The sequence below is a fragment of the Serinus canaria genome, chromosome 3, assembly GCF_022539315.1.
Source record: "Serinus canaria isolate serCan28SL12 chromosome 3, serCan2020, whole genome shotgun sequence".
Classification (NCBI taxonomy): domain Eukaryota; kingdom Metazoa; phylum Chordata; class Aves; order Passeriformes; family Fringillidae; genus Serinus; species Serinus canaria.
In genome coordinates, this window is record NC_066316.1 from 109,486,314 (window position 1) to 109,509,235 (window position 22,922).

Here is a 22,922-nt window from a genome sequence, read left to right on the forward strand (position 1 = left end):
TGTATTTAGTGTGCGTGCATTAACTCCAAACACTTGCATCTTAGCACCTCATGGTATTTCATATAAAAATCTGGGCAGCAACCCAGGTCTAGCCTGGATCCATTTCATCCAAGTGTTTAACTGGCATGCTTCAGTCAGAATCTGCTTACTCGGATCTCCCATCTCAGTCAGGGAAGGAGAAGAATTTCCAGAGGGTGATTCTAAAGTTGCAGGGTTGGACCAGGATCAGCTACACAGCAATTCCTAAACAATTAATCTGCACTGAACACACAGCTCTGAGAGACCTCACAACAGATGAACCCTACTGGTGAGGCCTTTGGGCTCACTGCTCATCTTTGCAATCATTTCCCTAAATGCTGACACCTCTGCCTGGTGGGAACTCTTCCAGTGATGCTTTGTGAGACCAGGCTGAAAGGCAGAAAAAGAAGAGGAAGGAGAGGAAGGAGAGGAAGGAGAGGAAGGAGAGGAAGGAGAGGAAGGGAGGCAGGAGAGGAAGGGAGGGAGGGAGGGGAGGGAGGAGGGAGGGAGGGAGGGAGGGAGGGAGGGCGGCAGGGCGGAGGGAGGAGGAGGGGGAGAAGGGCGGAAGGCAGTGGCGGAGGAGGCAGTGGCAGGAAGTGGCGGAAGTGGCGGAAGTGGCGGAAGTGGCGGAAGTGGCGGAAGTGGCGGAAGGAAGTGGCGGAGGAAGTGGCGGGAAGTGGCGGAAGTGGCGGAAGTGGCGGAAGTGGCGGAAGTGGCGGAAAGTGCGGCGGAAGTGGCGGACAGGAAAGTGGCGGAAGGAAGGAAGGAAGGAAGGAAGGAAGGGAAGGAAGGAAGGAAGGAAGGAAGGAAGGAAGGAACAGGAAGGACAGGAAGGAAGGAAGGAAGGCAGGAAGGAACGCGAGGAAGGAAGGACAGGAAGGAAGGAAGGAAGGAAGGACAGGAAGGACAGGAAGGAAGGAGGAGGAAGGCACATGGACGTCCGGAAGGAAGGAAGGGAAGGAAGGGAGGCCGGAAGGACGGAAGGAAGGAGGAAGGAAGGAAGGACGGCCGGACGGAAGGAAGGAAGGCAGGCAGGAGGCAGGAAGGAAGGCAGGAAGGAAGGAAGGACGGAAGGAAGGCAGGAAGGCGGAAGGAAGGAAGGAAGGACAGGAACGGAAGGAAGGGAATTCTCATCCTTGGAATTTAGATTTCTTTAGAATTGAAGTTAATCTGTGTTGGAAGGGACCTTAAAGATCATCAGCTTCCCCATCATGGTGCAATTTTCTGTTACCTACGTCGTTTTTTTCTATCTAGACAGAATTCAAACAGAGCCCATCACAAAGAGAAAGAATAATGCAATTCACAGGAATATTAAATACAAGTCATGGGACCAGGAGCCAAAATTTAATATTTGAAAGCATATTTAGCCAAAATACCACCTTTCATTGCCAGGAGCAACATTAGTTCCCAGATGTGTCCAAGGCATCTTAGGATAAGCACTATAAATTTGCACCTGTCCATAAACTCCTGGGGAAAAAAAAAAAAGAAAGAACAGAAGGAGGATTTCAAAGGTTAAAGAAAAAGAGGCTTGAGAAGAACTTAAGCAATAACTAAATATAGGGAAATCTTTATATTTATTAGAGTACATTTCTATATTTTATGAGAAGTGTAAGAACAGCACAAAGACTTCACTCAAAATACAAAGTGAAGGAGCAATAAATTCTCAGTCAAGTAAAATGACCATTGAATGAACTGGCAAGAGAGAGGATTTTACCAGAGAAGTCTCATTGACACAAATTAGAATCGAAGGAATTGCAGACAATGATATCTACTTTTTAAAAAAATTATCTAAGTAAATAAATTAGGTATAAACTCCAGGAATGAAAGATAAAAAAAAAATACGCAGCTATTATTAATCTTTCTGGACAATGATTTTTTCACCCCCTCTGGAAATGGGATCCAAAACCAGAAGGCAAATCCAAAATACAGAAACTTTTCATAGAGATGATATGTGCCAGAGGATTAAATGTTAGCTGTAAAATTTGTGTACCTTTGCTTGAGGTTTATCTGTACAACATAGTAACAGTCTCAACAGTGGGAGATTTGGATATTACCAAAAATTAGTTTCCTATGAAAAGTGGAATTCATGTTTCATACCAATACTCCCTGGGTGCACATTTATATCCTCCAGACGATCACAGTAAATCCCTTCAGAAGCCCGAAGAAGGAACAGCAGCTTTAAATCCCTTTCTAGGGGATATTGCAAAGAACCTGCAATAAAGACAAAACAGCATCAAACCCACCACAAAAGTATCAGTGGCTTCTGTGATGCTGAAAATGGGAGGGAAATTAGGGAGGGAATATGTGTGAATCTGATTTTAAAGAAATACTTAAATGGCTGAATTAATATTTCCTTTCTTAACCATCTTTTGCCTTTTTGCTCCTTCACCAGTTGAAAGGTAATCATGCAGCAAGGATGGGAAAAATGGAAAGACTGAGGAAAAAATATAAGGAAAAAGAAAGTGCCCAAGAAGTTTTGGGGATAAGTCTGCACAGTAAACTGTATTCCAACTTTGCCTTCATTTCTTTCACCAAGGGTAGTTTACAGTTTCAGAGGAAAATGGCCCAGCACTAAACAGATACTAAGGAGGAAAAAGTAGGACAGTTTTTGCCCTGGAGAAATGTATGCGGAGTCCAGCAAAGGAGTTCAACGTTCCTTTAAAATTAGAGATTAAATCAATTATGCAACAGAAAACTGTAGCAGATGTAGAACTAAAATACATATATGTATCTGTACAAAATTAGCTGGCCTGTCATGTTCTTTTAATATTTAAAAATTACTAGTTTGGAAAAGAGAGCTGATTTTGTATCCTAAAGAAACACTTTGCTTCAAGAACCTTTTTTTATTTAAGTGAAATCAATAAAACAATCAATTGTTCCCTTTCAGCATCTGACTGATAACTGAGGATATTTAAATTCTCTGCACACCTTTTTAATGGGTAAAAGGCAAACAGTACAAGACTTGCATGTTCCCCATCTAGTATATCTCTCACCAGTGAACACATCTATTCTCTGGGGACATGGAGGGAATTATTTTTCCATCGTCCACCCAAACCAGGTTTGATTTCCTTGTTTAAACTCCCATAACTGTTTTTGAACAGAGGAAAAGCAGGAATTAGGTTGTTTCCAAATATGCTTTCACAATCTCTCATGTTTTTTTCTCCTGGTTACAAAGCATTTGCTATTATAGTTAAGTCAGTTAAAACCATCTCATATATCCAATTCTCAGCTCAGTTTTAAAACACTTTTTAAGTAGGCTTCCAGACTTAACAATCACATACAAAGGCTTGGAAATGGGGTTTCTATAAGATTAATTGGAAATTCTCCCTCCCTTAAAAGATTTACATCTACATTTAGCTAAAAATCATAAATTTTAGTCCTAAAAAGTACAATATATCAAGAAATTTCACCCCTGTTAAAAAAAAGCCAAAACCACACAAATAAAAGATACAGTCAGAGTGAGAAACAAAGGTCATAATAAAACTATTTATAATAGAAAATAAAATAAAATTTAAAAGGGAAGATAAAATTCACAGAAATTCTTCAGTGTCTCAAAATTGTAATTGGTAAATGACACAAAAGAACACAGTAGTCATCAATCAGTAGAAAAATTCTACTTCTTTTAAGAATATTTAGAAGAAAAATAGGCTTAATACTTGCTTATTGCCATCAATAGCTCCATGGGTTTAAATCAATGGATTTCAGTAACTTGATTGCAAGTCCTAGCAGAGACTTTTATAGAAAACCTACTGGACTATTAAGGTGGACTCTTCAATAATTTTGGGATCACTCACTATGTCTGAGAGCCCTTGAAGAAAGCTAATATTGTGCCAATATTTCAAACAAAGATGAAAGTAAGAGCCCCAGGTAATTACAGGCCTGTCAACTTGACACTGATTCTGGGGGGAAAATAAATAAAAATGGAATGTCCAACTCTGAACACAATTAATAAATCATTAAAGGTGGATGATATAATTAATGCCAATCAACCTGCTTTTGTAGGAAAAAAGGTGCTGTGAAACTTCCTTGTTATCATCTCCTAATGAGATTACAGGTCTCGTTGATAAAGATAATAGCTTTGATATTGTATAATTGGCTTCTCCAAGGCACTTGGCTCAGTAGCACCAAACTTTGTGATTAACAAACTACATGAGTGCAGCAGGAACATGGCACACAGTAATTTACAGCCTGTGTGACTGGAATGGGGACATGGACTCAACCACGTCTGGTCCTGCAAACCCTCTGGCATTCCATGTTTTATTAGGGACTCAGACTTGTGTGAGGATACTAAAAGTAAGCAGATAAACTGACACAACTGCAGAGGGCAATTACAAGGATGCTCTAGGAAGGTCAGCAGGAATTTAGAAGTGAAGAATTAGCAAAAAAGTGAAGAATGCTCTAGTGGACCCTGCTTGATCAGGGTGGTGGGATTAGATGAACTTCAGTGATCCATTCCAACTTATCCATTCTGTGATTCTCTAATATTGAACATCATAAGGCAAGAGGTCTTGAAAAGGTAAGAATCTCTCTGGGAATGAATGGAGAAGAATGAAAAACTAAGGGAAAAGCTGAGTAATGTCTGAGATACACACTTTGGCTAAGTCTAAACAGATTCCAGCAGAATGGCCTATGAAAATGAATATATGGAAGGAGCAGCTACTTCAGCTTACTCATAGGAGGACTCCAAAATATTTGATTCACTCAAGTCACAGAGCTGGGTAAGTTTCAGAACCTTATGAAGTAAGTGGCAATGAAACCACAGCTCTTGTAATAAGTGGTTTTGTTGGATACAGCAACTTGCCACAAACAACAGGAATCATGATTTCTGCAGCACATAAGTGAAGGACCAGGGCTTTAAGTGTCCAGCTTTGGACTTTGGTTGTGAAAACTTCAGATTTCTTGCCCTACTTTTCTGTGGTGAGAAAATCCTACATAAGACCACACCAAACTGCCCAATTCCTCATCCTGCATGAGACGAGTGGAAATGGATCCCCTTTCATGCTCTTACTCCAGCTGGATGCCCTGGCAATTTGATTGATCATAAAGTGAAATACCAATATGCCATTGGCAGAGGACCAGAAAAAAAGGAGACTAGCAACCTGGAAATTACCAAAAGGTGGAAACGTCTGGTGAGATGTGCAGAAAAGGTCAGGAGGCACTAAAGACAGAGGCAGGGCTCCCTCAAAAGTGTTCTTCCAATTGCACTACACAGTGCAAAAACCCCCAATCATTTATGATAATCCTGTGTTAATAAACAACCTGATGTGTGAGTACATTCACCACTGATACACAATGTCCTGAAGAAGTGGGAGACGCAAATGTTGAGATTGTAACACAGATCTGTTAGCACAATAGTTTCAGCTGGTTCAGAATCCTTCATCCTCCAGGTCTGAGCCCTGGAGAGGAGAAAACCTACTACAAGAAAAAAAGGAGGGAATAAACAGGAAAACAGAAACAAGAGATGTGTATTTTCTACCCAGATTTTCATTTATCCCGGACTGTGGTCTGGATCTACTTTGTTGAGTTTTAAAAGCATTTTCCATTGTTTTCATATTTCAGTTCTGTTCCAGATGTTCCTCCTGACAGATTTTTGCTATATTGTTTGGGGTTTTGTGCCATAGCAAAACCCATTCAATTCTTTCCTAGAATAGTGGGTGTTTCCTCCCTTCTAGCCTTTTTTTTTTCACAACATAACACTCTGCAACAGCTGTTGCATATAAGAGCAACGAAATCTCTGATATAGATCTCCTCCCTTCACCTGGCAAACAGACCTTGAGGCATATCTTGCTGGGACCATCTCCTCTATCTCTGCTTCCTGAATCCAAAACTTCTTGGACTCTAAGTACCCAGCTATTTTGAAAACCATGTCATATTTTCACCAGAAAGGCTGAGGAGCTTTTATTCTTGATCAATACACAGCTGGGCAGCACCTACTGTTGGTTCTCTTCTGGAGCTTCCTTCAGGTGTTCAGGCTGAACTCTGGAAAGCAGCCTGGAAGAGCAGCCAGACAAGGAGACCTCACTTGGTTGCCTCTTTCTGCCAAACGTACAGAAGATTTCAGAAGTCTTCAGGTCCATAGCTGTGGAGTAGGAACCAACAGCCAGAAGTGGGGGGTGAATGAGGAATAAGTGGTGAGACAAGTAGGATGGGATCTGAGAGTCCAGGCGCCCTCCAAATCTTCTCTGGAAATTGGCAGATATAAGACAGGGATAAATGACCCAAGAGTGGGATTTTTAAGCAGAAGTTTTAGGCAGGAGGATACACCTGAGGGTGCCCAGAAAAATAGAAAACCCTTATAATTAGGCAACTGAACCATATTTCTGGGGAAAATCATATACCTCTTTCAAGTTTTTTTATGTAGATTTTTTATGGTTTTTTTATGTTTTTTAAAGTAGATTTTCTCTAGATACCTTTATCAACCAGTCCCACTGACTACAGGGGCTTCACTGGTTATATTGGATAGACCTCTCCTGGAACAGCAGCTCATGTGCTGATGTCCAGATTACACCTAAATTTGGGTGTCTAGAACATGTGAAACATGGTGCAATCAGTTAAAAGAAACTGAATGGCTTGGAAGGGGAAAAAGCCAAACAGGCAGATGCTGAGGGGTTCAGGAAGGGAATACAAACACTCCAGTGAACTTTTCAAACTTTTCACTTTTTTTTCAGTGATGCAGAATGAAAATACATCTTGTTACACCAAAAGAATCCCTTCTTTGCACAAATTGGACAACTGTGCAGGGATGATATGAGACTGCACGGTGGGACTCAGCCCACAGCCAGAGATGGGACCCACACAACAGAGGGGCTGGAGAAGTTGGAAAAGAGAGTAAATTGGTGAAACTCACTGGTGTTCTAATTACTGATCTTTGTTTACTGCTAACACTTGGCCATTTATCCTTTGACAAATCAGTATGGGGGTTCGTCCTGGAAAAGAGGGGGAATAAATGCATTAGAGCTCTTACCACAAGCAAGATAAGGGGCATTAGAATTGTCTGGGGCTCCCTCTCCAGACAATTAAGCCATGAGCTAATGATGACCTTGGGCTTCTTGTCCCCAATGAGTGACATGACTGACAAGCAGCCATCAGGAGATAGGTGAAGGAGAGAATGTGACAAGTTGAAACTAAAAAGAGAAATCCTATCTGGATAATTACTTGGGGAGCTCTAATATAAAAAGCAAAAGCAGCCTGCCAGCAAAGAGCAGCTGAGTGCAGTTTAGTTCAGGATGAGTCCCACAGATCTATGTGTGCCAAGTGAACTTCAGCATTTCCTTCAGTTTTATTGGGAGCTGAGGGCTTTGCTCAGCAGTGGAACAGGGCATTTTCTGCACATATTGCCTGAGTTTTAATGCTTGTGGGTTAAAATGGACAGAATCATCCTAGCTGAGGATGGAAAAACAGCTGTGAGATGCTGAACTCATCATTTCTTACCTTGTTTTGACACAGATGTGCTAATGATATTTAGCACTTTGCTTTCTCTCTTAACCTCAAACTTCTTTTCATAAGCTGGAAAAATTGCCAACTTTTACAGTACCACAGTGCAGAGAAATAGAAATAAATGGTGTTACTAAAATTCTACTGCAAATATCACCATAAAATAAAAGACTTTGAAGGATAAAGTGAAAGAGAGAAACTCCTTATCTTGGAGGTAGGACTATGAAAGTAGAAATAATCAGAAAGTTTCCCTTGATCCAACAACACTGAAGGTCTAGGAGCACCCTGAGAAATTCCTGTGGGGGTAGATCCACACATTTTCCATTGGGTTTTCTGAGAGTTCTGTCAGAGTTCTTTGTGGTTCTTAAATCATCTCACATCTTCCAGGGATCATAATTCACAGGGATTGTGATCATACATTAAAGAGAAAAGTGATGATTGACCCTGCATGGTCAATGGTGTTCCAAAAATTCTGATTTCCCAAAAATCACTACTTTCTCATCCCAGTTTGCCTGTAAATTATTGTTTCAATAAAATTGATTAGGTTCTTGTTGTAGTTGATAAACTGAATTTTACACTGATTTTTTTTTTCCCTTTGTTACATATTTTCCATCATCATTTAGTTGCTATGCCCTTATGGTCATGACTTAACCTTCTGACTTTGTTTTCTCTCTACGGAGAAGAAGTCTAGTGCTCTGGAGGATACCAAACCCAGATAGGATGAATTTCTAAACTGGTCATTTTTCTCTGGGAGTTCAGGGGAACAAAATACTCTACCTTTACCAGAAAGTCTTTGTCTCAGGCCACGGAATTAGAAGGAACAGCATGTGGCTAAAATTTCTGCACTGAAAACAGGGCATGGAGAAATTACACAACAGGCAGGACCTGGGGATTTGGCTCATGTGATGCCAACCTGGGATCCTGCTCAGGCAATGCTGAATGCTGAACTCCACATCTATTAAATCTGTTTACTAAAATGTCTCATTATCTATTTTGTGTCAGGATTTCTTTAGGGTGTGGTGGAGTCGGACAGATGGGCTTCAAAACCCTTCCTTCAGGCGTGGAACAGGCAGGGTTGGACAGATGGGCTCCAAGACGTAACCGTGAGGCCTCAAACACATGGGAAGGGAAAGGGAAAGGGAGGAAAAACCAGGCACTCCCAGCTCTACATGCAGGCAGAGAAGCCAGTATGAGATGTGGGAAACTTGCAGGGTCTCCACCCATCCATCATCTCACAGCTGAAACAAGGACAGCTCTCCAGGAGATGCTGGACTGTGACTCAACAGCTGCAAATACCTGTTTGGCTTTTAATATCATTACTGCTCACAGATGTGCTGGAGGGGAGTTTGTGCAGCAAAGTGCCTCAATGTTTTTTTAATAAGTGTTTTTAGCAATGAACACATGCTTTTTCTTAAAACCAATATGAAACCATATTTAAAGTGCAAAGGAGTCTAAGTAAGAAATGACTGACAGTCTTTTAAGTATATATATGTTTTAACCTCCCAGATTAAGCTTTCCAACCTCTTTTCTCAAAGAAAAACACAAGACAGCAAAATAACTTTTTTGGCCGGTACTATATTAACTAAACAGTCCCTTGAGATTAACAACAAACAAATATTGAAGGAGACTTCCTCAGGAGGTGATTACACAAACAAATTCTCTTTTTAAAGTTCATGAAACCAATCTTGAGAAAGGTCAAGCAATGATCAACAATGTGATCCCAGCGTCCTAAGGATTCCTGTAAGTAAATATGATGCCTGGCTTTAGAAACCTTGATATTTAAAGGGAATTATGTGAGTAATTACTTCAGAGTGGAAAAACAACGATCCTGAGTGTGGTAAATAATGTGGAACAACCCCAGTGACTTTGGGGATTGTGAAACAGCTGGAAGTAGGGGCAAGGTAGTACCTTCCTGTCGTCCTGGTGCTCATCTGTACGGAGGGATGAGAAGAACAAGTGTGCTGAATCCAGCTGTTTCACACCACAGCAGGATTTCCAGGCATTCAGGGAATTCTTCATGACTCTGTTTATGTTGGCTTTAAATACTTCTGTGTCACAAAAAGTGTCCTGTTAATGTCCATAGGCACCAGGCATTGCCTGAACAGTAGGGCAGATCCTGCCCTGAGGAATTACTGTCTCATAAAGCAACCCCAAAGGGAGTAGGGAGGGCTTTCACACATATCAGATAAAATCTCTGCCCCAGTGAAACCAGGAGTGAGGTGCAGTATTTGCAGCATGTTGCCATTAAAGGAATTGGTAATTAGCTCCAGTGGATAATCATCCTGCTTCCCATGGATTCTGGGTGTCCCATCTGCAGATACCAGATTGCCACTGGGCATTAGGTTGGACAGCACGTTTATGGTGACACTTTAAGTCATTCTCTGCAGTTTTTTTCCTATCAAGAGCAGAAATAAACCCCAGGCATCCCAAAGATCAGCTGTTCACTCACCCACTCTCAGGACACCCCCCAGCACCACGACACAGGCTGCACTCAAGACATTGCTGGAGTTGCTGGGGAACTCGAGGGTCCCCAGGATGTAGAGCCCTCTCAGAGGGGGAAGAGCCACATCCACCAGGATGGTCCTGTCTGGGAAAAAAAAGCAGAGGGTTGTTTAGTCAATGGCAGCCTGACAACACCACTTGCCAAAAGGAATGTCAACTTGGCTTGAGTTGTGTTATTCAGATTGGTTTTCACAGAATAATGGAATGGCCTGGGTTGAAAGGGACCTTAAACTTCTTCTTGTTCCAGCCCCCTGCCATAGGCAGCGACACCTTCCACTACCCCATGTCTCTCAAAGCCCCTACCCAACCTGGCCTTGGACATTTCCAGGGATGCAGTCACAGCTTCTCTGGGCAACCTGTGCCAGGGCCTCACCACCCTCCTCAGGAAAGAATTTCATCTTAATATCTAATTTTCACTTTGAAGCCATTTACCCCTTGTCCTGTCATTCCAGGCCCTTGTAAAGAGTCTCTCCCCATCTTTCCCATTTTTTCCTCATGGAATTGAAGAGGGCAAGAGAGTTCTTTTGAAGAGAACAAGAATGACAAAATGCCTCATCTCTGGAAGCATTCAAGGCCAGGTTGGACAGGAGTAACCTGGGATAGGGGAAGATGTCCCTGCCTATAGCAGGAGGTTGGAACAAGATGAACTTTAAGATCCCTTCAAATACAAACCCTTCTAGGATTCTAGGATTGATGGAAATGGAAAAATATCCATCAGTATCACTGAGGTGCATCATGGTACAAAGGGCCTGCAAGTCCCCACCTTGTCAAGAGCAGTGATCAGGGTGACAAACTGCAGCCCCACACTGTGAACTACCTCCACTGATCTCTGTTAACACTTTTCCCTCTTTTCATCTTGGTTTTGCTCTCCCAGGTTTAGTGTATGAAAACTCACCTCTCCCTCAGCATCCAAGAGGAAAGCTCTGCTTACACAAACACAACCTGCAGGAAGCCAGAGCTCATGGAAATACAGAATCCTTAAGGTTGGAAAAGAGCTCTGAGACCACTGCCAGGTCCACCATGAGTTCCATCCTGCATTCATATTCCCTTCTAAAAATCAGTTAACAATAACCAGGGCAAAGCACCATTCCCTCAGATCCATAAAGAGAAAGCAAGGGAGATAGTTTTATATTTCAGAACAGAGTGAAAACTTTTGTGGCTTGAGCACAATGTCAACATCACTGCTGCTTCCTAAAGCTGCAAGTCTGCAGCCTGGAAACCTTTAAAATGTCTCTTCAGTGTTGCAAGTAGGACATGAGCAAGGATGTAAATGGTAGATCATTTAGAGGTAGCCCACTGCACAGAGGTGAATTCCACCCCCAGGGCCCATCTAATGCTCTTGGATGTCACTAAGAGCTTCTCAGTTGATTGCACTGGAAAACAGCTTAGGCCCTGAAACTTTCATTATTGACAAGAGTAAGAGTATGGTGCCTCTCTCAGTCAGTGGGTGTTCCTGGAAGAAGGAAAAGCAAGGTGTTTCCCTAACAAGGGGCTCAATAATATGATCTAATAATGGCTTTCAGAGAAACAGATTGCAGAAAAACAGATTACAGAAAAAAAATCTTCGATGTAGTGACAGCCCTACCCTACACAGAGATCTTCTGTGATTCTCATTGTTCTCCTAAGCATTCATTGCAAGGCATAGATACAAAAAAAAGGAGAGATTAAGGAACACACATATTTTTCTGGTGTATTTTGATGGAGTGGTGAGAATGTTTTGTGTGGAATATAAGAACCATGAAGTGTCTTGGGAAGTGGTTCAGCTACTTAACAGTTTCACTTCTGCCTGTGGATATTGTTAACTGCTGTGGATGGGAACACAAATGACCACAAAAGAGGTAGCACAGAGAAAGTCCTTGCCAAAAATCATGTAATCAGGAGCTGGCTCGAACTATTTAGCACACAGGTTTAAGAAAATTTCCAAGCCCTGTTTGTCGGAAACCTAATCAATATGATTGTGTGAAAACCTGCATGAAGTACACTCAGAAGTGGACTGAAAGAAAATATTGGTAGGCTGTCTTTAACAGTAGCATTTTCTAGTTTTTTACTCCTTGGTTTTGCAACCCTGTAGTTTCACAACCTCCAGGGAAAGGAAAAATTTATTTCAGGTTCTGTTTTCAGGCTTGGAGTTCTGGCTCTGCTTACAAACTTTTTTGTCTCCTACCTACGTATTCCTGCCTTTATCCCTGTGAATCAATTATCCCACCTCTTCCTTTTCCCCTCTGCATTTTCATCCTTTCTCTCTGGCCATGAGCACCCTGAAAGCCCAGGATGTTTGTTCTCAAGGGCTACAGCAGCAAGCCATGGTAAATCTGAAGACCTCATCCCAAAACAAATTCCCTGCATCCTTGGGCTGAAACATCTTTCAAACATGCAAAATTTTCACAGCATGCACATGAAGTAAGTCTCTAGGGAGCAAGTGCATTTTTTTTTTCCCTCTAAATCTTATGGTGTCAGTACTTAATATATTTTTACAGGCATGAATAGATTCCTTTCTCTAATCTCTTTACACTACAGGTACGGTCCCCTGTTCTGCAGAGCTGTGAAGGGAAGGCTCAGGATGTAGGATATGAAACAGAGGAGAATAAAGAGGCAGATGTTAAAATGGTATCTCTCAGACAGAAGGGGAATCAAGTTTGTGAAATCACAGCTCAAGAATGTGGCAAAATGCTGCAGTTGACAAAGGCCATAAGTATATTCATCAAACACAGGCTGAAACATTTTTACAAGGAAGAGAAGCAGTGCTCCCAGGCATGCCATTTATATGTCACATTTCAGTCTAGAGCAGAGATTTTTTGCTGAGTTGCACATCTTTCTAAAAAAGGTTTTGTAAAGGAAATGCTGACTGCTCTGTATCTGTGGCATCATGTGTGTGAGCCTTGAAACAGAGGAGTGAGAAATTCCCCCACTCAGAGATATCTTTGCAAACCTTGAGTTTCCTCAGTTTAAAAGGACAACACTCTGGGGTGTGATGCTTGGGGTGTGAAGTTCTCAGGGGGTGAAATGTGGCTCTGCAGAAACAACAGAACACTCCTTTGAGGGGGGAAAATGTCTTTTCACACTTGGGGAGGAAAGCAAACAGATTCAAAGGCAACTTCCTTACAGAATACATTCATTTACCTCGTAGAGGGAGATATGACTTTGCAGTTAAAATTATAGACTTTAGGTCACTGAGCTCAAAGGATTTCCCTTCAGAGAAAGGCAAACTGGAGCTGTTTTCCCACCATGAAAATATTCATATAATGACAAGAAACCACTTTCAGCAAACCATAGTTTGAGCTTGAGAAGAGGGCAATATTTCATTGTACATACACTTTCTTCAGACAAAAAGCTCAGGTAGGCCAGAGTCTTAATGTTCACATGTACAATACTGAGAAGGCATTAATGACTACAGCAATGACACAAAATGCCTTTGATCAGCCACACTGCTGTATAAAACACCATAGCATGCCATTGAATGGAAATCAGGCACAACAGAGGAGCTATTATAAGGGATACAGTACTCCAGCATTCATCTCTTCAAACAGAAAAACTTCAAAGAATATCAAAATCAGAAAATGAAGAACAGAGTGAATTCCACCACTGGAGAGAAAAAAAAAAAAAAAAAAAAAAAGGAAGATAGAAATTGCCAGAGGCTACATGATATCATATCAATACCCTTCAAAACAGCATTCCTTTGCTTGGAATTATAACACATTCTCCTTCCACCCAGAGCACATTGCATCAGGAGTGTGCCACCCTAAAAACCATAAACCAAAGCCCTGAAAATCCCAAGGCTTTGGGAAGCAAATGCCACTGCTGGCTGATGGAATGGCATGACTAAACTCCTCTGGCTTGTTTTCCAAGGTGGTGTGGCTGCTGAAGTCTGATGCATGTGACAGGTCCTTGTGGGATGGCTGTGGCTCTGGAGAATGAATCTCCAGGGATACAAGCACAAGCTGTGGCAGCCTGAGCTGAGGATTTCCAGATCAGGCTGGAAGAGACTCATATCCACTGGGGAGACAGAAACTGATGGGAATCATAGCAACACACCAACACTAAAAGTCACTTTCACATCAGGAACCCACCTTTGTTGCAAGTGAAAGTTATCCTTGTGCTAAGTCTGTGAAGTCAAACAGGGCAACAAAAGAAAGACCTTAGTACACAACCCCAATTTCCAAGCTTGTCCAAATCTCTAGATGTCAAGCAGACACCAAGAAAGGATACAAAAACCTGGTTTCTAATATGTATAATTTGCTAATAGAGTCATTTTCTACCTTTTCAAGCCTCCCTGAGACCAGCCTATGAGGTAGCCCTAATGTTGCAGTTCTGCTTATTTTGTTAAATAAGCAAATTGAAGCCTTCAATAGCTAAATTTAGACAGTGCCCCAGTTCTCCAGTGAACTCAAGGAATCCACATTCAGTCAAAGATTTCAACAGTGTCTGACCAAAGTCTTTCCCTGTACTTCTTCACACTAGAAATGAGCACTAAGCATCTATTACTTGCTTTTATGACCCAAAAACTGACCTATTATTTGCTTTTATGACTCTAAAACTGTTCTTTGGGGGCTGAAAGGATTAAGTCAGTCAGGCACAGCACACCAGAAACAAGCTCATGTCTTGGCTTTCAACCAGAAAATCATTGTAGATGGCTCCCAGAAAATAATTTTAAGTAACCAGAAGACAGCAAAGAATAAGACACAGCTGCATCTCACCAGGAGTGAATCACAAATACTTATTTTTGTGTGCATAGCAGCACAAAGTTTGGGGGTTTTCTAGAATATTTGTTCTCATGAGAACAAATTCTCACCTTTTTTAAGCCATCTGGAGTCATTTTGAGTTTAGCAGGCTCTGCACAAGCCAGTGGAAAAGGGAAGAGAAACATCCATAAAATGCTACAATTGAACATACATTTAAAAATTGTTGATTTAATTTCAGATTTTGGATCCAAGCAAGGGGCTGGCTTTCTTTGAACTGGAAACTCAAACACTTGTGGCAGCAAAGCAAAGCATGTGAAATGGACAGAAAATTCATCTTGCCTAACTTCATTTTTAGTGCATTTATTTGAGCAACAAATCCAGTTCCCTTATCACCTGGTGAGGACCATGACTCTAATTTAAGACCCTGTACTCTTGACTCCAGTGCCAGTGAGTGTCTCAACACCTCCAAACCAGCAGGACTGAAGAGGGGCAGCAGAAATAAAATAGAGATAGTGTGACCAGAAATGGCAGAGATTAAACAAAATTGGTGGTGTGATAGACAGCTTGTGTTTGTGTTCATGTCTGTGTTCTCAGGATAAAATCAAAGGAGGATTCCAGAAAGGTACTGGAGAGGAGAATAATTTCTGCACATCAACCAACACACACATTTACTCTGGCAATGGGAGCAAAGAGATTTTTTATAGAATCATAGAATCATGGAATAACCTGGGTTGGAAGGGACTCACAGGGATCACTGAGTTCAGCTCCTGGCCCTGCACAGAACAGCCCCAAGAACCCCACTGTGTGTCTCAGAGTGTGATCCAGACCCTTCCCCAGCATCATTGCCCTTCTCTGGACATGCTCCAGCTCCTCACCTTTACAGGAAACACAGAAGAATTTTATTCATTGTGCATCACAAACTCATCCTTCATGTCCTACTCTTAATGTGATATAAACAACAGAGCTCCAAACCTTCAGCCAAAACTAATAATTTATTAATTTTTTTTTCTCTGCTTCTGTGCAAATAGTGATTTGCCTCTGTGCCTCTCCATATCTGCATCTGACACAAGATGGTGAAGGCTGGAATGTTCTGGTCTAATGGCAGTAATGGGCTGATATTGGTGAACCAGCTTTAACAGAATCACAGATTCTTTAAGGATGGAAAAGACCTCCAAGAACATCAAGTCCAACCTGAGACCAATCCCCACCTTGTCACCAGCCCAGAGCACTGAGTGCCACCTCCAGATCTTCCTTGGACACCTCCAGGGATGGAGACTCCACCACTTCCCTGGGCAGCCCTTTCCAATGCCTGACCACCCTTTCCATGCAGAAATTCTTCCTGAATTCCAACGTTATCTCCTCTTCAGTTAAATGTAAGTTCTCCCCAAAAGTGAAGAAAAGTAATATTTTTAAAAGTACAGGCTTTAGGGGTTTTTTTCATATTTATGAGAAATTTAAAGATTAAACTAAATAGATATTGAAGGTGAATCATAATTCTTAATGTAACCTTCAATTTTATATATATATATATATATATATGTGTGTGTGTGTGTATGTGTCTGTGTGTGTGTGGAGGGAAATGTTTGTGTTGGTATTTGGGCATGGAATTTCAGTCATGGTTAGGGTTTATCTATCTATATATATATATAAATTATTTATTTATGTATATAATTATTTAATTATTTATTCATTTATTTTTATATATATTCTTTAATGACAAAGGCCAGAGAAGCCCTAACCATGACTGAAGCTCCATGCCCAAACACCAACACAAACATTTCCTTCCAGAAAAGCCATACACCAAAACCAGGTAGGAGAAGAATAGGCATGAAGTGGTGTTATCCACATTCCACATTTCCAGAAGTGGAGCTGTGGTAGGTAGAGAGACTGAACTGATTTCTAACAAATGAGAAGGAGACATCATCAGGTTCTAAAATATTTCAGGTACATATCAAAAAATATTCATTGGATCATTCAATAATTAAATCTGGAAAGGACCTCAGGACCTCATGTAGTCCAACTTCCTGATCAAAGGAGGTTCAGCTCTTATGTACAATGGTTATCACAAGCTTTCCTCCAGATTTTATTGCAAATTCCCTAATAAATTTACTAAAATCCAGTTTTCATGCAGTAATGTTGTACGATGAGCAGAAATTTAATGTAACTCAAGATGAAACACAGGCCTAAGCTAAAATCTCTAGGAGGCATCCATGGCAAATGGTTTGAGAAATTGCCATTGATAAGTAGGAATTGCAACAGAAAAATAAAATGGAAGATGATGCAGAAATGTAAAATATGATTGCACAAAATACAGAGAGATGGGTCAAGAGATGAGCTCTTTGTGAGCTGAGGGTCTGGGTCTTACAAGTTCTCTTCTGAATTAAGGTCCCTGTACATACTCCAGCTTGAAAATCAGCATAAGTGCTTCTTTTTGTGTGTATGTGAAAATGGAAAAGAATTATCATTCTCTTCCAAAAACTACATTTTTGTACTGCAGTCTGTGTGACAAGGAACAAATACGGGGTCCTGCACACACTGGAATGGCCACCAGGGCCGAGGAGCCCACACTGGAACACAAATATAAATCCCAGCGTGGGCAGAGCCCAGCACCTCCACGCCAGGAATTAAACACCTTTCCTTCCTCACATACTTGGCAAGATGATGACATCTTCCCCAGGGCCTGGGATGCTGCCATTGGATCCACCCCAGCCTTTTCCCACACCATTCCATGTCTCTGGGATTGACCATTTCAAGACAGCACAAGAAGGAACTACAAAACAGAAAACATAAAAGACAGAATTATCATTTTCTGTAGCTGGAAGAATTATCATTTCTTTGATAGTAGAGCATCTGTGACATTAACATCCTCCTTTTGTCACTGCTAACTGTTCTTTGTTATTTTCCATGTTTAAAGAAAACTGTTTGATTGAATTCCCAGGGCACAGGAATGTCCATACTTTCCCAAAGTATGAAAAATTCAAAATAATTGTAATCAACTCTTACAAGCTTGCTAACACCCAGAAAAGCAATTTTCCAATTCCAAAGGGTGACCAAGACCTGCCTTGGAAAAGCAGCTTAACCAAGACATGTGGAAACTCCTTCTCCCTCTCCAAAATTTTCTTTTTCAAGTCAGTCCAAAAGAAAAATCGTGAGACTTAGGAAAATATTGGAAGAAAATGAGCTCACAAAATGCAGGTTCTTGACTTGAACTTGTATTTTAGAGAGCCAGCTAGCCAGGCTCCATAAATTAATTGTCCCTAAGTTTGTTGTCCCTAAGGAGAGGAAGGGAAGCCTTCAAGGGAAAATCCTGCACACTAAGTTTAGTAAATCCTAAACTAATGCAGGCAGGGCCTCCCTCTGGAGGCCTCTGCAAGCACCTACTCCTGTCCTTCCTTTGTAAAGGGAATTCTGGCATTTTTTTCTTGAGGAAAGCTTCTTTGGGGATTGAAAATATGGGAGCAAGAACATGCCCAAGTTTTGGGGGCTAGACCCAGCTCAGTAATGTTGTGGTGTACAAAAAAACCTCTGTTGTCAGCATAGGGAATAGAGAAATTAAACCCATGTTGAGTTCCTTAAGTTTGGGTCTGTCTCTCCAATCACTTGTTTGTTCTGGGAGAAACACCCTGCCAAAACCCTCTTTGCACATAAGTGATAATTGTTAATACACAAAATAGCAAGGCAGCAAATATGGTGCCTTAAGTTTTAGCCTTCACATTTTTCAGATTCTGTTCTGCCTTAGTGTGTGACTCTGAACTTCATATAAAATGTTAGCAAGTTCTCCTCACAGTTCAGTCAGACAAAACAATCCTTTTCCAGCCTGAGAACCAAGGACTCTGTTGCAGCTTCAGGCCCAAAAAGTGCAAAAAACAGCAAATTGGGGAGAGCAATCTGGGAGGGTGGGACTTCATAACCTGGAGCTGTAATTGCACAATTAACCCCAATATGTAAATGGACCAAAACTTATAAAAGCATGAAAACTTGTGACCAGTCATCCATTCTGGGTCCATCTTGGATCCATCTTGGATCCATCTTAGATAGATCCATGACCAGGCTCTTGTGCTGCCCAAGGTATATCCTTTGAAGCCCTTTCAATAAATCCCTACTTTATTCCTTTAATAGGTAGCCTCTCTAGACAACAATACCCAAAAATATCAAGATTTGGAGGTGTCCCTTATCTCTGGTATATTTTTCTGTCTGATTCAACATGGAACTGAGCAGTAATATCAGACTATGGAGCACTACAATACTCTGTAGTCTTACATTCTCCATGACCTTTCTGATCTGCTGTGGTATTTCCCAGGGAGAGTTTAGAGTGTTTTATACTGGGGAATCACACATTTATCTTGAGCAATGGTAGACAGGGCTCAATGAAACACCTAAATGAATACCAAGAGCCTCTGTTGGCTTGATAGATGTACGAAATATTGAAGTGAAAAATAGCAATTTACTCCTGAAAAAGCCATAAAAAAAGAAATGGTGTGACTCCCAGACCAATGTTTTCTGACACAGACTATCACATACCTGGGGTAGGTAAAGCCTCTCTTTCCTTCTCTTTCAGTGTGACCTGAATTAAGTCAGCTCCTGTGACTGAACACAGAGAATTTTAGGGAGTTACAGCAAGGCCCTTCAGATTAACACAAAAAAAAAATTAGTAAATCAATTTCCACACATGAATTCCTGACAACATTATACATTTCTTACAAAAAACATTTTCTTTAAGAGCAACTATACATATTTTCTAAGCAATTTTTGTCCTTTTTTTTTATGCTTTGAGAAAGGATTAAACAAACATATTTTAATTTACAGATACTGAAGGTCTCAAGACAACTCATTAGAAACAGCTAAAAAGAAAACATGCAACAATCAGAAATTCTAGGCTGGAACTTGGATCTCATTTATCCCACTCTAAATCCACAGCAGTTCCACTCACATAAGTGATATCACACCATCGAATGCATAATGTATTAAGTGGCTCAAACAGCGAAATACAGCTTTTGTTTTGTAGTTTGGTTTTAATTTTTTTTTTTCTCCAAAATCTGGTATCTGAAAGAGATGCTTTAATTAGCCAGACTTTATAGACTGGAGACAGGGACCCTGTGTTCTCTGCTGTGAAAAGGGGTCAGCAGCAATTATCACAGTGGTAACCTTTGTGCCCGTGTATTGTCAGCAGGAGAAGGGCCAGAATAATGCAAATCAAAGAGGAGCAGGAGAAAGCTGCTTCAGACCCAGCTAAAATCCCACCTCCTCTTCATCTCCAGTGGCATATAAAGACACTTCCTTTCAGTCACCAGACTGGAACAACTGTAGGTTAAAATAGAAACACTCTGACAAACAAATAAATCTCCTGTCCTCTGCCCAGCCCCTTATGGTGACCCTAAAGTGTTGTTGGAAGATTTTTTTTGGGGGTAGAAGAATTGTATCAATGAAGCCATTGTCAGAACTTTCCTCAGTTCCAGAACATGCCTGGAACTTTCCTCTGTGTGCATCAACCCACCGATGGGATTTCATGCCATATTGTAATTTACTTATTTTATCTTTAAACAAGTCTCTGTACTTTTAAATTGTGAAACCCGTCCTTCCCTACCTCCCTCCTTTTCTCCCAGTGCAACTGAGCAAATTTAAAATAACTGAGGTTCATTAATTTTAAGTGTTCAATAAATTAGTATGAATAATCAAAAAACTTGATTCTTTCTGATAATTACTATTTGATGTCAGTTGAAAGCACTCGATTGAGTTAGCAGCATATGCTCCTATGCCAAATGAGGCTTCCATAATTAAATAGAAACTGATTCCATGAGGTTTTTCTCATGCCTGATTAATTAGTAATCAGGTGCCTCAGCCCTGTTCTTCAGTGACACCTTTTCTCCCAATGGTAGCTGGGATCTGATCCACATATCAGTCAAATCAATCTGCCCCAAACCATCACACAGAGCTCACACTGCACAGCAGCATGCCTTGAGTGGCCACAAGGTGAACATTTGAGGGGAAAAACATGACATGAAACTGCTAATTTAAAGCCTCTGACACAGCTCTTGTGGCTTTCAGACAATCCATCTGTGTGAACTTTTATGGTTATGGTATTTTTCCTTCTCACACAGGGAAAAACAGTTGCCAAAGCTGACAAAACAGGCTTAGGAAAAACAAGACAACCAAGCCTTGACAATATCCTTTTTCACCTCAATATATTTTGTGAGGTTTGTTGGGTTTGGTTTTTTTCTTTGCTTGCTTTTGCAGGCACTAGAGTGAAATCATCTAATTAAGGATGTTTGTATTTTTCAGAGAAAAGCTGTTCTAATTAAATCCTGAGGGGACATAAAACTTGATCAATATGGTGCATAGACCTTGTAATGGGGTTCAGTCCCCTTTTATGGTGAAGAAAGGAACAATTAAGACTTAATTCAGTACAGGATTTTATCATTGCCCTGTCCAGAGTCAGGGCAATAATAAAAGTTTCTCATATTTGAAGTGTCATCCCACCAGAGACCACGACAATTCAAACCATTATAAGTTATTTATACTCTTGACATGAGCATAAGAATCAGGGACAGAATTCTCCCCAGAATTCTCCACATCCTATTAACCTGTACAATTATTTACATTAATGGGGTATAAAGTGCACCAGTTATGAATCACCAGTGTTTTGTTGCCTTTTCCCACAAATACTCCCAGAAACTGATCAAGAAAGGTAAAGGCCTTGGGATTAACCAAGGCCACAGTGACACAGTCCTTCTGGTGGTTTTGTTCTGCTGCTGAGTACGTTATCACTGGGTTTTTCAGGACAGGAAGAGATACAGGCACTACAGATGAAGGGCATCCTTAGCAAACATTGAATTAAGGTGACTCTTGGCAAAACGTAGTTATACGGCTCCAGGGTTTAGTTGTATAAAACCTTTATAAGGCTCATCAATTTTCTGCCTTATTACAGCTCCTCCTGGATGTTTGGGCTGTGGATCATAAATATAGGCCTTCTGGATGATCCTGCTGGTAACTTTTCCTGGTTCAGGGCTCCTTGAGTGAACATGAAGGAGGAGCAACTCAGTCTTTTATCAGCTTTGCAGTGACTCGGAATTTTGCCTGTGGATATTAGGAAGGGCTGAAACTAGGATAAATGGCTCCAATAGCCTGACTTACAAATAACAAGCAGCTCCATGCTATTTAACATCAATTGGGCTAACATCCATCACCAGGAAATCAAAACTTTTCAGACAGCACAATCAACAACACAGTGAGACACACCTCCAGAAACTGGAGAACCTAGGAGAGGGTGTTTTGTCATCCCCTGTGAGGATCTTCTGCAGGAGATACCCAGAAGTGTGATATAATGAGGACAATGTATTAGGGAAAAGAGGTGTAAAAACCTGATTTATATACATATAAATAGATACAATTTTATTTATATATATATATATATATATATTAGATATATATAGATATATATACACATATACACAGTCACCTATATATGCATATATGTCTTTGGGTAGATGGACACAGATTCTTGCATACAGCAGATTGACATTTGTGTAAAATTCCTCCTGCAGACATCACATAATCAAAAAATCAACCCTGACAGGATTATAAGGGCATTTCACCATCTTAATTCTGTAACTGCTGCACTCTGGTTTCTCTGCTTCCATGCCAGAAGGACAGGAGCTCACCCACCAGGAGAAAGTTGTTTTATCTCCTTTTGTCTCTTACAAAAATTGAGCAACTGAGGGAATAGGGTGGGGGGGGAGGTCTCAGCCTGGAGAAAAAAAAAGTCCCAGGGAGGATCCCATTGGTCTCTGCAACTCCCTGGAGTGAGGTCGTAGCCAGGTGGGTGTTGGTCTCTTCTCCTAGGTAATGAGCAAGAGGACAAAAGGAAATGGCCTCAAGCTGCACTAGGGGAGGTTCAGGTTGGGCATCAGGAGGAATTTCTTTTTTGGAAGGGTGGTTAAGCATTGCTACAGACTGCCCGGGAAGTTTCTAGAGTCACCAAGCCTGGAACTGTTAAAAAAATTCCTGGATGTGGCACTCAGTGCTCTGGTCTGGGTGACAAGTTGGGGATGGGTTGCAGGCTGGACCTGGTGGCCTTGAAGGTCTTTTCCAACATAAATCATTTTATGATTGTATGATTACAAGGGGCACCTCTTTGCAAAGAACTGACTTTCATTTCCTGGAGGTCACTGAGCAGCCCACATCTGGTCAATTGGCCCTCTGAAATAACTGGTATGGGTGAGTTTTATCTGGCTGGAAGAAAAGATTCATCCCTGTACAATCAGTCCTCTGTAAAGAATTAACTCCATTCTT

At 41.1% G+C, this 22,922-nt stretch overlaps 1 protein-coding gene across 1 annotated transcript in view; it reads right to left on the bottom strand.

Annotated features, from left to right (window-relative positions):
- The window catches only part of PKHD1 (PKHD1 ciliary IPT domain containing fibrocystin/polyductin), a 281,842-nt gene that overhangs the window by 119,426 nt on the left and 139,494 nt on the right, over positions 1 to 22,922 (bottom strand). Inside the window, exons 50-54 of the mRNA XM_050971903.1 lie at positions 19,155 to 19,220; positions 17,284 to 17,403; positions 9,902 to 10,039; positions 2,116 to 2,229; positions 1,398 to 1,485 (exon numbers count right to left, since the gene is read on the bottom strand). Coding sequence (XP_050827860.1) covers positions 1,398 to 1,485; positions 2,116 to 2,229; positions 9,902 to 10,039; positions 17,284 to 17,403; positions 19,155 to 19,220 — 526 coding nt within the window. The remainder of the gene's footprint in view (positions 1 to 1,397; positions 1,486 to 2,115; positions 2,230 to 9,901; positions 10,040 to 17,283; positions 17,404 to 19,154; positions 19,221 to 22,922) is intronic.